The 15,479-nt window shown below is 40.1% G+C and overlaps 1 protein-coding gene across 8 annotated transcripts in view; it reads right to left on the bottom strand.

The window, feature by feature from the left end:
- CRADD (CASP2 and RIPK1 domain containing adaptor with death domain) overlaps positions 1-15,479 on the bottom strand; it is a 162,390-nt gene that overhangs the window by 129,265 nt on the left and 17,646 nt on the right. The window contains exon 3 of one of the 8 annotated variants that reach the window (XM_031463023.2): positions 12,305-12,357. The exons of the other annotated variants lie outside the window; for them this stretch is intronic. Coding sequence (XP_031318883.1) covers positions 12,350-12,357 — 8 coding nt within the window. The 3' untranslated portion in view covers positions 12,305-12,349. The remainder of the gene's footprint in view (positions 1-12,304; positions 12,358-15,479) is intronic. 8 annotated transcript variants of the gene reach the window in all.

Here is a 15,479-nt window from a genome sequence, read left to right as displayed (position 1 = left end):
AAATTGTTTTATTCTTCAACATATATTATTCCACTGATACCTATAATGGGCTACTGGTTTAAAAAGAGAAGCACAGGGAAGGTACACTGATAGGGAAAACAAGAAGTTAATGGGGCGATGAACATAAAAACTCTTAAGGTTGTTCCTTACCATATATTCATCTACTCAAAATTCCTTTGCAGTAAAACAGAATGTCCATACCCACATTAAAAAGATCCAAGATAGTGATAGTTATATCCAATGTGCCCTATCATTTTGGGGGGATATGCTCTCCTTGCTAAAGAAGTTAGAGAGGTGGAAGGGGCCAAGTGAGAAGTCCTAATCCTACCCTACAAATAATCTATGTAAGAATCAAAGGCACAAATGTTGGTCCCTCAGTTTTCTCATCTCTAAAAAGGAGTTGTTTAATAAAACTCAACCTAGGCAAAAAATCATCGGTGGTAACTAAAACCACCTGGTGAAAGAATTTTGAAACTAAAAAGAGGGGACTTGGGTATCTCTTGACTCCAAATCACTTGAATCTGACTTTGGAATGGCACCCTCAGTCACACCTGAGACTATCCTGTGGTGGACCCTGCTCTTGGGGCTAATATAACTGCCATTCCCAACCTCCTCCCCCGTACTGTCTCCATTCTAGGGGCCAGAAGAACAAACATTCATTTTGCAGCCTCCCTTGCAGCAAGGTGTGGTCATATGACAGTTTTAGCCACTGAAACAAAAGAGGAAGTGTGCTGGGATTCCTGGGAAGACCACTACTTTTCCCGATAAAAGTAACAGATGCATCAGGAGCTGCCCCTTCCCCTGTCTTCCAGCCTTGCAGATGCACTGTTGGTAGCTGCAAACATCATGCTACCATAAGGATAAGAAAACCCAAGAGAAGAGAGGAGACCTGATGCCTCTGAGCAACAAACCAATGCCAGAAGCAGCTGACCTCCAGACTTCTCCTTATATGATTAAGTAAGTCTCTACTTATTTTGCCATTGTCAGTTTGGTGGGTTTTGTTTGTTTATTTCACTTGCTGGCCAGTACATTCCTAACAGATTCACTATGCTTAGAGAACCAAACATTTTTCCACAACCAGGAAAGCAAAGCTCCTCAACTAAAAAAACATTCATGAAAGGAAAAGGATACAAAGAAGGAAGTAAACTTTCTTCTCTTCTCCTGCCCACAGAATCCATTTATTTCATTTTTCTATAGAACCATCCCTCTGCCTGATTTCATTTCAGGATCAGAATCTCAGGCTTGGAAGGAGAATTAATTTTAACTACCTGAACTCTCTGAATAACCCATTTAGCAGCTATCTAGCCTCTGCCATGCATAATGATGAGGGATTCACTACCTCTAGAAGGAGCCCATATTGTATTTGGACATCTGTTTTAGAGAGGTCTTTTTTATATTAACCTGACATTTCTATTCATCTGTCTTCCTTCCACCTTCTGAGAAATACAGTACAGAGAGAATCTCTTTTATGAATGAGAGCCGTCCAGATGGCTGAAGGTAGCTGTCATACCACCTCACCCTCACATCAATTCCTTCAACCTTTCCTCCCAAGAGAGGCAACAGGTTCTAACGCAGCACTATCCAATAATGCAAGCCACACGAGTAATTTCAAATTTTCGAGTGACCTAGCAGCCACATTTAAAAAAAGAAAAATGAGGTGAAATTAATTTTAATAATATATTTAGGCAACCCAATATACCAAAAATATTATTTTGCAGATACTCAAAATAATTATGAAATATCTTACACTATTTTTTGAACTAAATCTTTGGAATCCAGTATGCATTTTCCACTTCAGGACACACAATTTGGAGCAGTCACATTTCGCCTGTTCAATGGCCACATGTGGTCGAGGCTGCCGTATAGGATAGGGTGGGTCTGATGGAGGAACAGGTGCTATTTTCCGTAGATGGACAAGTACTGTTTGGTTAATCAGATAAATTGTCAAAATATCATAGGGCCAAGTTTCTTGACTTAGAACACTGCACAGACCTCTTTTAAAGGAGTGGGAAGGGGAATTAGCGCTCATGGACCTCTGAGACTGAAGTCCTTGAACTTCCAGGGTCAATGTTCCCCAACTGAGAAACTGTGTTCTAAAGTGGCTTTTTCCCCCTGGCTTATCTTCAAAATAATAACATGAAAAAAAAAAAAAAGGATTCTATAGCATACAGTATTTGAGGAGCTCAGATCCCAGTCTGAAAATACCCCAGGAACAGAATCACGAGGTCTTTATTCTCATCTCGATTCTGACACCAAACTAAGTGGTGACCTGAAAAAAACTCATTTATTTTTCCAGGCCTCTTTTCTCTGAGGGCGCCCCACTTTCCCCCAAACAACAGTGTGCTAAACATTCACAAACCATCCTTTTAACAGTCCATTCTAGAACTCTGCCTACAAGTAGCATAAAGCCCCCTCTTGGCCTATGGTTTTTGAACCCACATTCCTCACTATTGAAAATCAGGATTGCATTCACCTAACCTTCATAATTCTGACATCTTTACACTCTTCAAAATTCCATAAAAGTAAAACAATAATTAATTATCCCCAAGTTCTTTCAGTGTCCTGGAATACAATTCTTCTGGATCAGAAATCTTACACTCATTTTGAGCAACTAAATGATCTCTTACAAGCCACTCAACTTTCTTAAGCTTTAATTTCTTGTTACCACAGATTTTACTGGCCTGTTCAGGATGACCATTCTGCCTTTCACTTATTCATTTTATAAGTACATGTTGAAGATCTACTGTAGATGCCAACATGATGGGAATACAGATAGGACAAGAATAAGACAGCACAATTTCTCTGAGCTTCTGCAAGAATACAGCAGCCAGAGCTGGAAATCTAGTGATGGATGAAAGACAATAAACAAGCAAATAAATAAGCAGGACAGCTTCAGGTAGTGAAGAGTGATATAATAATACACCTAACGTTTGACAGCATATCATGCCAGATACCCTTTTAAATATTAACTAATTTAATCCTCATAACTCTATGAAGTATGCTCTATTATTATCAACCCCATTTTAAATATGGGAAAATTGAGAAATAGGTTCAGTGCTAGAAAAAACAGAACAGAGAAACTGTGAGGGAGAGTGCCTGGTGTACTGCTAGTCTGGGAGTCAGGACAGGTCTCTCTGAGGTCATCTGGACCCAGCCTTAAATGAAAAGACAGTCATACAGGGATTGAGGGGAAGAGTGTTCCAGAGAGAGGGGACAGCAGGTGCAAAGGCCCTAAGATGGGATGAACCTGTGGGGCTCCAGAGACAGAAAAATAAAATGTATCTGAAACATAAAGAGGAAGGGAAGAGTGCTAGGAGGGGAAGTTGAAGAGGTGGGAACAGAAGCCAATTTATGATGTCTGTGTATTTTCTTATAAGTACAATGGAAACCCACTGGGGTATTTTAAGCTGGAGAATAACATGATCTGATTTACATTTTTTAAAGATCTCTGGTTGCTGTGTGGGAAATGAATTGGAGGAAGCAAGAACGGAATCAGAGAAACCAGTTAGGACAGAGAAGATGGAAGCCAAATGGCAGTTGAGTAATTCAAGTTTCCCTCCTCCATTTGTTAACATTATGACATCAGGCCAGAGCAACAGGCTTGTTTCCTTTTGCTTTGTGGCCTATGCTCACCTACCCTGCTGCTGAAGTCACTTGCTCTAGGTTACACTGAGAACCAGAGGACGAGTCGAGGACTACCCTTCAGATCTTTTGGCTTCTGATTCCAACCTCCATTCAGACTAAGAGAACAGGTACAACACAATACAAATGGCAAGAGAGTGGAAAACAAGGGCAACACAGACCATGATCATCTTCAGCTGCTACTCAATTATGCCCAGAATGTTCACAGCACTTCTCTCTATAAACAATTCAAAACCAAAGGGTTCAAATAATACTCAGAGGCCTGGGACTTACTAATAATGTCCTACTTCTCATTGAAAAGATAATGCTAATAAATATCTAAGCATGCTAATGTGCATTGTCTGTGAACACTGCCATTAATAATTCCTCCCATCCCAATGACTAGATGGAGCACAAAGGATTTTTAGGGCAATTAAATTATTCTATATGATACTATAGTGGTGGCTACATGTCATTATGCATTTGTCAAAACCCATAGAATGTACAACATTAAGACTGAACCCTAATGTAAACTGTGGACTTTGGTTGATAATGTGTCCATGTTGGTTCATCGATTGTACCAAAGGTGCCACACTGATGAAGGATGTTGAGGGTAGGGGAGTATATATGTATGAGTGGGAAGGGCTATGTGCAAACTCTGTATTTTCTGCTCAATTCTGCTATAAACCTGAAACTGCTCTAAAAAATGGTCTATTAATAAAAAAAGAAAAAAATTCCTCCCATCCCTGTATATGCATGCTACCCATCACATCAAGAAACAGAGTTTACTTCTCCTCCCTCTGAATTTGGGCTGGCCTATGACTCACTTTGAGGAACAAAATGTGATGGAAGTGATGCTGTGCCAGTTCCAGATCTAGGGCTCAAGAAAAGACGCAGCTTCCACATTCACACACACTTGGAATCCAGCCACCAAGCCATAAGGAGGCCAGTCTAGATACCGGAGGAAATGAGGCCTCACTGAGGAAAACAAAGGTGTTCCTGTCTACAGCCAATACACAACATGTGAGTAAGCTGCCTTGGCCATTTCAGTCCCACTCAAGCTCTGAAACCAAATGGATGTGCTGTATTGATGACACTAGCCACTACCACGTGGAACAAAACAACCACTCATGTGAACCTGGCCAACCCACAAAATTGTTAGAAATAATAAACTGTTGCTATTTAAAGCCACTACATTTTAGGGCCGCATGTTATATTCAGTAAGAGATAACTGAAATAAAATGTGTACACTCTTGATTCTACAGGCCCTTTACAAATCATGAATGCAATCTGAGGAAGCTAAACAGATCAAATCAACCAGAAAAATCCATGGATGAAGAAACCGCAGTATTGCTTCATTTCCTTGGGAATTTAGCGTTGCCTCTCCTGATTTCTTGGCATATCTATTCGCTTTACTTTAGAAGCTAAAGTACTCTGACTTCTCATATCCAATTAAATTTAACACCTTTTTATGAAGAATCTCTTATGTACTATATGGATAAATAAAAGATGAACTAGACCCAGGCTCTGGTCTCTAAGGGTTTATATTCAAATGAAAGACATACATGTACTCAAATACTTCCAACTGAAGTAGACTGTCTTTATGTGATAATCAAATCATGTAAATATTAAGTACAATGGAGGAAATGGACCATTCGTGTGGAATTTCAATAGGTCAAGACAAAATACAGGATATTCCAGACAGAAATATGAACAGGAGTAAAGACAAAGAAGTGGTATAAAACAGAGTATTTTTCAAGAATGGCAAGTTCTCCTACAACTGCGACCAAGTATGACCCAGCCATTCTAGTCCAAATGAATCACTCCCTATGCAAGCCCTATTATAGTCTTTATCACACAGAGCTAAGAAGAGGGTGGTATGAAGGAATCAGGTTTGTAAAATGAGGACCCCTGATGTCAGGGTATTGAAACAGATGATCTATGAATGTATCATGTATACTTTCGTTTCTCTTTCATTCTACCTCGCAGGCAGCCAACACCATCATCTGTCCTCTACTTTGCTAAATCCTTCCCTTGTTTCAAGGTTCTACATTTACTTACTCATTTATTCATTCAACCATTTTTTATTGGGCACCAGCTATTTGTCAGGCACTGTTCTAGGTGCTGCCTATACAATAAAGAATGAGGCGGACGATGGCCCAGCCCTAATGGAGATGCAGTAATGAAGGGTAGAGAGTAGACAGGCAGTTAATCAGGGAAGGCTTGAGGAGAGCACGTTTGACCAGAACTGATTGGAGTGAGAAAGGAAGTCAGGGGAATATCTGGGGAAAGAGTATTCCAGACAGAGGAGTGAGCAAATGCAAAGGTCCTGAAATGTCTGCATATTCAAGGAAGGAGGCCGGTGAGTGAGGAAAAGAGTAAGAAAAGGAGATGAGAGGAAGCAGGGATCCACGTCACATAGGGACTCGCAGGTAATGGCTGACACTTTGGATTTCATGCTTTCAGTGTGATGGGGAGCCTGTGTCCTTACACCCTTCCCCAACCCCAAAAGCCGCTACTGATCACTTCTCCTTCTTGTGCACATATCACCTGTACTTTTGTTTGCAACTCAGTCTAGATTCCATGGATTTTACCTCTTATGCATCAGTCCTATTTTCTCAACTATGTCTCAAGGGCAAGATTTCTGTCATATTCTTCTCTGCATTCCCAGGGCCTGGCACCCGGTGGTGCTCAACACATCACTTTGGAAGGTGATAATGATGATGTAATGCCTTAGAGTCATTTCCAGCTGTAAGATCTATGATTCCTTTGAACTCTCTTGACAAACTAGTTTGCACAATGACTCAGAGGACTGACATCTTCCTAGATATTATGAGATTACAGTCATGCCACTTTTAGAGCTTATATCCATAAAATGACTGGGATGAATTACATCAGAGTTTTATTTAAATGAAGACTGCACCACTTGGAATAGGGTCCCAATACATGGAACTACTTATTAGTATTTGTACTTTAAGCCACTTGAACCTTAGGAGAGGCATAAATTGCTATTAAAGAAATGCTATCCTGATGTGACCCCAACATCAGCCACTAAACTGGCTTCAAATTCTTTGCTTCTTCTCCCATTGAAAAGTGGAGGATAATTCCCCTCTTTGAGTCTGGGTTGATCTTAGTGACTTACTTGACAAATAAAATGCAGAGGAAGCGGTATTTTGGGACTTATGTGGCTAAGTCGTAAGAAGCTTTGAACCTTAAAGTTTCCACTCACACCTTTTGGAAAAGCCCCCTCTAAAAACCTAGCTGCCATTCTGGGAGTAACCCAAGCACATGAAGAACCACGCTGCAGTGCTCAGACCAAGAGCTCCAGCTGAGCCTCCTGCCAAGAGCAAGCATCAACTCTCAGGCCTCCCAGCCCAGGCACCAGACATCTTAGAAGCAGATCCTCCAGCCCTAGTCACTTCAACTGACAGCATACAGATCAGAGACAAACCACTCAGCTGAACCCTTTCTGAATCCCCAACCTGCAAACTAAAATGGTTGTTTGAATCAGCCAAGTTTGGAGGTAGTTTGTTCCATAGCAATAGATTTTTTTATATATTAAAAAAAAAAACAAGAATCATCATGGAACATCACTACTCACAGAGTGCCTCTCCCCCTATCACTAAAAAAAAATGACAGATACACACAGTCCAAGGTCTGTCCTATACCCAGTGACTGCTCTGCTCAGAGATTCAATTCATAGGACATGAGGAAGACAAATTAGGTGACTTTGAATGAGTACCCTGAATCAATCTTACTAATAAGATTGCAGGCCAACAAAAGTCGCCTGAAAGTTATCCAATGCAAAAGCCATAACATACGTTTGGCTTATACAGGTCACAGAACTATGCTTTTGGGCAAATTACACATATTACAAATTCAGTCAGTCATCCTGCAGATAAGAAAACAATTTATTACACTACTTAAAAAGCATGGATGAGATTTAAAACAGAAATGGAAAGTACAATTCTATCATAAGGAAAAAAAGATCCAACTTCTAAGCAATGATTGCATGCAATACTGAGAATTTGTGAAAATTACTCTCAGTCAGATGCTACCAGAATAGACAACGTTCAATTGCAAATGGTCCTCTCCTTTAAAACATCCTTTCATTTGTACAAAAAAGTTCTATTATGAAAACAAAAGCTCCTCAAAAAGGAGCATGCATTTTTACTCCCATCAGTATGAATATCACTTCTCCCCAAAAGCAGTCATTTCAGATCCTGTAAGTGAGAGGCTTCTGGGAAAGCAGCCTGCTCATTTAATACCTCTCGGACTGCTCCCTCTCCCCCACTACCTTCTTCAGGTCGTGTTTGGCTCTCCAAAAAAATATAGAACCATTAAGAGGACCTAAGGAGGGGGCAGGGGGTATCACAAAAAGAACAAATTTTAGTAGTAAATGATTCAGAGCATCAATTTTTCACATAAATTACTACTTTGAAATATGTAATCATATTCCATCACTCACATTTTTCGTAATATAAATTCACTCACCATTAATACACACCGTTTTAAAAAATCAACATAAGAAAATGACTTCTCAAGTAAACACCCTATAAGCTATGGGCATAACAATGTGAAAACAGCAAAATGCTTTCAAGATATCATCTTCCATATTTATATGCACATATTTTCTTGGAAATTAATTCATTTGCAATAACAACAATAAAATCATAACAAAAGGAACCAAGATGTCAATATTTACATCACTGGAAGCTATATGGGTGCATACATTTTTCAAAAGAGAACTCCAGAATTTAATTAGAGAAAATGTATTAACCTTTGATAAGAATATTTAATGAAAGACTAACGATTTCTCTCAGAAACCACTCCTTCAGCAGGAGTAAATCATTAACTCAGCATAACACGTCTGAAAACATGCATTTATATTCCTACACTGCGCTACATTTCTAAAACTGCTTAAAAGGCACAAGTGGCTGGTAACACCATCAAAAGTAAATATAGTGACATTTAGGTTATGTGGCTCTGATAATAAAATGAAAGTTAAACAGGAATTTAAAAAATGAAGCAGAAGACATAAATTGTATTTTTTTCATTTAAATCAGACCATGAGCAGCTCCGTGTCTCCTAGCTCTGGGAGCCATTACTTACATGTTAAACTCAAAAGAAAAGAGATATGTTCGCCTAAATTAAGTAATAAAAGCAAGTCTGGCCAAGTGTCAAACCACATGGTACTAAGTTTCTTGCACATTCTGTATGAAAACAATGGTCTTCTCTAATGCAAAAGCTTAGCTGATGGGGGATATGAACAAAGTAGTTCACCTTTACCACTTCAAAGCTCTAAGGTGTTCTGTCTGATGTGTTCAGGCAGACACCTGTCACCAGAGTACAGAGACCTTATCTTTCCCATCTAAAATGATCCTGCCTCAGGAAAAGACCTGTTACTAATACATGGGTACATAAAAGGAAATCTGTAGTATATAGGAATTTAATCATAATGTTCTTAAGAGTCCTAAATATGGAAAAATTTAATAATCTTAAACATCAAATTATTTTATTAGATTAAGTGATTTTTTTCAATTTCATAAACCTCTGTGATTACCTGGTACATGAATGCATCTACTCAAAAAATAATTATTGATGTCTTCTATGGCACTGTCCTAGGTTCTGGGATGCAGGGAGAACCAGACAGTTTCAGAAGCCTTACTACTCAAGGAGCTTACAGTCTAAGGAAGGGTAACTCACTAGTCAAGTAAAAACAAGTCCAATCAAGTGCAGAAGATAGTTTCAGATTATGTTAAATGCTATAGAGGCTATAAAACAGGATGATATGAAGGAAAGTGACTTGGGAGGTGTCTAATTTGCACAGACCAGGTAGGCGTCACTGAAGAGGCCAGATACCTAAATTACTAGAAGGAGATAATTATCAGAGCAAAACTAGGAGTAGGGCACACCTGACTGAGGGAAGAGCTGGACAAAGGCCACAAGTAGGCCTGCCGCGGCTGACCCAAGAGGTAACGGAGGCCTGTGTGGCTGGAGCACAGTGAGAGGGAGGGAGAATATGGGTGGGGTGGGAGCAGCAGATCACAGGGGCCCAGTGGCACTGGTGAGGAGCTCCGATCGTATTCTTGGGGCAATGGGAAGCCACTGGAGAGGGGTTATGCAGAGGCACAACATAATCTGGTTTGTATTTTTGAAAGATAGTTCTGGCTGCTGTGTTGATAATGGATTGTACAGGGAATACATGTGGAGGCCATTGCAGTAATCTTGGCAAAGGAAGATTAGTAGACAGATTTGGGGAGTATTTCAGAAGGCTTGCTAATGAAGTAGATGTTGGGGAGGAGGGCTAGTGCAGCAAAAGATGAGAGCAAGGATAAATCCTAGGTTTGGGCAGGAACCACAAGAAATCAAGATTTCTGTTTAGTTTAGCTCCCTCATTTCTTCCCCAGTTGGAAAGCTGCAATAAGAATCTGACCTTCTACTTCCTAAACCAGAAGTCTTTTAATTAAGAGTATTACATTGAGATTTCCAGATTAATAATTTCATGTTTTGCTATTTTGCCACTACTAATTATTCACACAAAGGCTGATTTCAAGATAAGTGTGCATTAAAAATCAAAAAAGCATACACAAATTTATCCATGTGACAGAACTTCATAGAGCTACACATACATACACATTACACACACACACACACACACACACACACACACACAGAGTACCTGTAAAAACTATCCCAATAAGGTCTGTATTTGAGTTAATAGAATTGAATCAATGTCAATTTCTTGGTTTTGACAATGGACCCTGGTTATGTAAGATATCTTTGTTGATGGGAACTGAGTGAAGGGTACCTGGGAACTGTTGGTAGTATTTTGTCTTAAATTATTTCAAAGTAAAAATTTTATTTTTAAAATCTTGTCTAAAACACAGAACTAGTAGGAAACAGGCAATATTTGAGCCTAGATCAACTGATTTCTAGTTCTTTTGACTATACTCCCAATTACTCAACTATTCTTTAAATTAAAAGAGCTTTAGGGGGGAAAAAAAGCAATACTTAATTGGCACCTGTTTTCTCACTTTGGTAGGGAAGGAAATTTTTTTTTCCTCCTTCTTTTCTAGGTTCTGTGGCTCGTCTAATAATTAAATTGACCTGAGACGGATTAACAGGAGAAAAAGCAATTTCATTTCGTATGTACCGGAGCCCCATAAAAATGTGAGACCCAAGGGTGATTAGGGAGACTGAGGCTCATACACCATCCTCAGCTAAGGAGTTGGACAGGAGTCTGGGGCTTCAAAGGGGAGGACAGTAATTCACAGGACAAGAAGAAGATCAGGTATTTGGTAATCAGATATTTATTCTTCCATACAGATAGGTCATTCAGATAAAAAGTTCTCTCTGGTAACAGCTCTCTGTCTGGGCCAGGTCCCCTTTCTAAATTCTTTTAGACAGTTAAGGGAGAGGTAAAAGTTCTTCGTGAGTCGGCTGGGTCTTGACTGCCTTCAGCTCAAAACAATCTACATGCCAAAGTGGCACATTGGGGTGGCTGATTCTGCTTGCTTTCACTTTCTAAAGAGAAACTGTCTTTTAGTCAACTTTGAAGGTAGTAAGATTCTTGGGCTGCTTTTGCTTCTCCTGCCCTCAAGAACACAGTCAGCCCAAAGCAACCTTGGAGCCAATATTTGCATTTAGCTGGCTCTGGAGTCTATAGCAGGTGTGAAATGCTGTTCTAAAACAATTTAAATGCCTATGCTTTCCTTTCCTGAGTGAGTTGAACAAAACAACGAAAATGATTTAAGCCATTTGTGGAATGAACCAGAATGGAGCTTACCAAATGTGAATGGCCCAGAGTGTGGGAAAACCTGTGGCCTTGGGTTGGGTGATTTTATCCTATTTGTCCAGGGCCACTGCTCCCAGAGCCCTGCAGAGAACCATCAATAATGTCAAAGACCAACAGCTCCCATTCACAGGCTACCATAGCACCTGTCAGGTGCACTGGCCTGAAAAGAGCTGTGGTTTTTCTGTTTGCTTGTTTGTTTTGTAGGGTGTCAAGGAAGTGGGGAAGGAATGGTGGGACAGCGTGAACAAGACTCTAGGAAATCTGGTGGCGAGAAGACCCTGAAAATAAGCCAAGAACAGGTGGAGATGCTTCCCTCTCACAAGGAAAACTGGAGAGTCATGTCAGGTAGAGCCACAGTCAGGCACCACCTGGAATGTGGGATTCTCAATTCCCCCAAAGCCTACACCAACAGGACCTAGCAGGAGCAGCAACCTGAAGACAACCCAGGATGGATTTTCTTAGTTAAAATGAGAAATGGAATGAAAGTCTTTAATCTCAACTAAAATCTGGGGAAATATGCAAGAAAGGAGCAGTTAATGAACAGTCAGCCCTGGAAGATGGGAGTTGGAGTGATGTTTTTCTCTCTCTAGGGCAATTTTCTCACACTTAAGGCTCCATTGGTATTTCTTTGTAGACTGCTGTTAAATGTTCAGAATTTCACGTGCATATAACCTCTCTCTTGCCATACAGACTATAGATTCCTTACTCTACCTTCTATTTCTGACGAAATCTTTTTAATGCCTTTTGGAGCCCCCAGCACTCTGAGAACACTCAAAATGTACTGTTAATAAATGCCTTAGGGGGTTGAGAAACCTAATACAGCCACTCTTCTGAATAACAGAAATAGCACAATGACTATCTTGGGGAATGGGAAGAAATTCTTACCCTTGCTTGGCATTACTTGTCAAGAGGCTTGAGTTTCAATGATAATTAATTTCCTACAAAGGAGATGAAAACAAAGACAAGGTGGGGGGATTGCAAAAAATACATAAAATACCTAATGAATGGGAACAAAAGGCAAATGATCATGACCACAAACCTTGCTCAACTCTTTTTGTAGTTAGTATTTAAATGCTAATATTATCTCATCGTCCCAATACTTAAAAACCTTGAGACTAAACCATGACTGAGTATACAGGATAAACTGAAATTAAATCCTTGTGTGAAGGTGCAGAGCACAAAGGAGTTTTCATCTGTTTGGTTTACCTAATTCTTTTTCTTTTATGTACAATTTTAGAAATGAAAGGAAAGGCTCAATGGCCCTGGTATGACAAATCTCTTCTGGCAAAATTTAATTCAACAAAAATGGCAAAGATAATGACATACTTTCACAGGAAAAGTTTGCCCTGAAGAAAGGCCTCTCCAGTTTTGACTCTCAAAACAATTTTAGAACAAGCATTAGCTTTAATCCAGCCCTCCAGTAAGCACCGAGGAAAGAAAAGTAAACAAAGCTGATTCCTGTCATGCAAAGCTATTTTCCGGCTTTTCTCCCTCTTTATTCGAAGAATGGACAGACCTTCTCTGTGAAGGCCCAAAGAGTAAATGCTTTTTAGGCTTCATGGGCCACAGGGTCTCTGCTGCAACTACTCAGCTCTGCCAGCATGGTGTGAAAGCAGCCACAGATGACATGTAAACAAAAGAGCATGGCTCTGTTCCAATAAAACTTTATTTACAGACACTAAATTTGAATTTCATATAATTTTCACATGTCATAAAATATTATTGTTTTGTTGTTGTTGTTGTTGTTTAATTCTTTAAAAATGGAGAAACCATTCCTACCTCACAGGCCATGCAAAACACGTAGAGGACTGAATCTGGCTCACAAGCATTTGAACATAGTTTGCCAATGCCTGCTTGACACCAAAGGCAAGATGGCAACAAAAAGCCAAAATGATCTTAGAAAGTGTTCAGCTTGTTTCTCAAAGGAGAAGGCTGCTGGGGAAGGAAAGAAGAAGGGAACAGAAGGTGAATAGAAGAGGAAGAAGGGATGCCCATGAGAAATTAGAAGACTGTAGCCTTAGGGAGAAGAACCCAAGCAAAAGACGTGAAAGCTGGGGGGAAGGAGGGTAGTGGGTGTGGGTAACAGAAAGAAGCAGGAGGCCAAATCTCTAGGGCATTTGCAGGAAGTGAAAGTGCATATGGGAGGCCAGCTAATGACTAGCCCAGGGGATGGACAGTAGATTAAACTGTAAGGAAGGTGAACATCATAAACATGCAGGTTAATAAAGGAACCCAGAACTTAAGAACCAAGGGTACTTACTATGTGCATAAAATTATCCTCTGAGCAGGTAGGGCAGTTCTGCTGTCAGAAGTCTACCGGGGTGTGTGCATGTTGGAGGGGGTGATTTTCATTTTGCTTTTATTTTGTACAGCGTTTCTGGGAATATCAGTTCAAAGGGGCCAATTCTGAAAGCCTTAAGTCTGCAGTCTTTGAATTCCCCTCATCTTTAAAATGATTTGATTTGACACTGGGCAGAGCTGGGCTTCCAAGGTTCTGACTGCTGTACCCACAACTATGCCTGACCTGTACATCCCCAATGGGAATTTTCAGCAGTAAAGAAGTTAAGGAACACCCTCCCATGTGAGATTGTATTATTACAACAGTTACTAATAATGCTGATAAAATGGATTAATACCCAGACAGATAGGTCAGAACTTATGCTGCACAGAGACCAGAACAAACTCTGTTTTAAGTTTGGTAAAATAAATGGCTAATGGCTGATATTCAGCAAACACTAAATAGAGACCGCTAGGAAATGCCAAAGAATCACTTTCATGAAGGGTCAAGGACTAAAGACCTATTACCTGCTGACTAGCCAGGAAAAGCTGAAAAATAAGATAAAGTTAAAAAAAAAAAAAGCAGTAATAGTGTTATGAGTTGAATTGTCTCCCCAAAATTTATACGTTGAAGCACTAAGCCCCCTAGGATTGTGACTGTATTTGGAGTCTGTAAAGAAGCAATCAAGTTACTTTATTTATTTATTTAGGAGGAGGTACTGGGGACTGAACCCAGGACCTTGTGCATGCTTAGCATGCACTCTACCACTTGAGCTATACCCTTCCCCCCAGAAGCAATCAAGTTAAAATAAGACCATTAGGGTGGCCCTAATCCAATCTGACAGGTATCCTTGTAAAAGGACGAAATTAGGACACATGGAGAGACACCATAGATGCACACACAGAGGGATGACCATGTGAAGAGGCAGCAGGAGGGTGGTCATCTGCAAGCCAAGGAGGCCTCAGAAGAAACCAAACCCACCAACAACTTGATCTTGGACTTTCAGCCTGCAGAAACGTGAGAAATAAATTTCTGTTGTTTAAACTACCTAGTCTGGGCATTTTGTTATCGCAACTCTAGCAAACAAATACAAATAGTTACGATGCCTAGAGATTAAGAGGAAGGTGAGGGGAACAAATAAGGCCACCACAGATTCACTCAACCAACATTCACTGGCCCCACTAGGTATAGAGCAATGTGCTAGATTCTGAGTGTATAAGGATGAAAAACTAAGTTCTTGCCCTCATTGAACTCATAGTCTGCTTGGGGACAAAATTCTAACATAGGATGGATGTGCCCCCACAGAAATATGCCCCAAGTGCTTTGGAAACCCCGAACAGGAGTTTCTCAGCCAACCATGAAGGGGTTTCTTCAAGAAAGAGACGATGTCTGGACTAAGTGCTTTAATTAATTAATTAATTAATTAATTAATTAATAAAACAAAACAAAATCCCCTCTTTCTTCTGATTGTTTGAGTAGTAGAATATATAGGAATATATTTTTGAACTGGAGAAAATAAATATCATTGAGGAAGAGAAGGAATTCTGATGTGTGAGATAAGGGGTTGTATTCTGGCCACGTTGAGTTAAGGTACAGAGCGCCGACCTGCAGCTATCCAGTAGGGCTGGAGACAGATTTAGAAGCAGTTCTCTTTGAGATGGTCATGAAGCCAGGGGTACAGATGGGCTTTGCCCAAGAAGAATGGTGCCAGTGAGAAGATAAGAAGGATTTGGCAGAACTCGGGTGAAGATGAGCATTTAACAGGTAAACAGAGTAAGAAGC

This window comes from Camelus dromedarius, chromosome 11 (genome assembly GCF_036321535.1).
Source record: "Camelus dromedarius isolate mCamDro1 chromosome 11, mCamDro1.pat, whole genome shotgun sequence".
Classification (NCBI taxonomy): Eukaryota; Metazoa; Chordata; class Mammalia; order Artiodactyla; family Camelidae; genus Camelus; species Camelus dromedarius.
The sequence above is the reverse complement of the archived record's forward strand: the minus strand, read 5'-3'. Positions and strand labels throughout refer to the sequence as shown.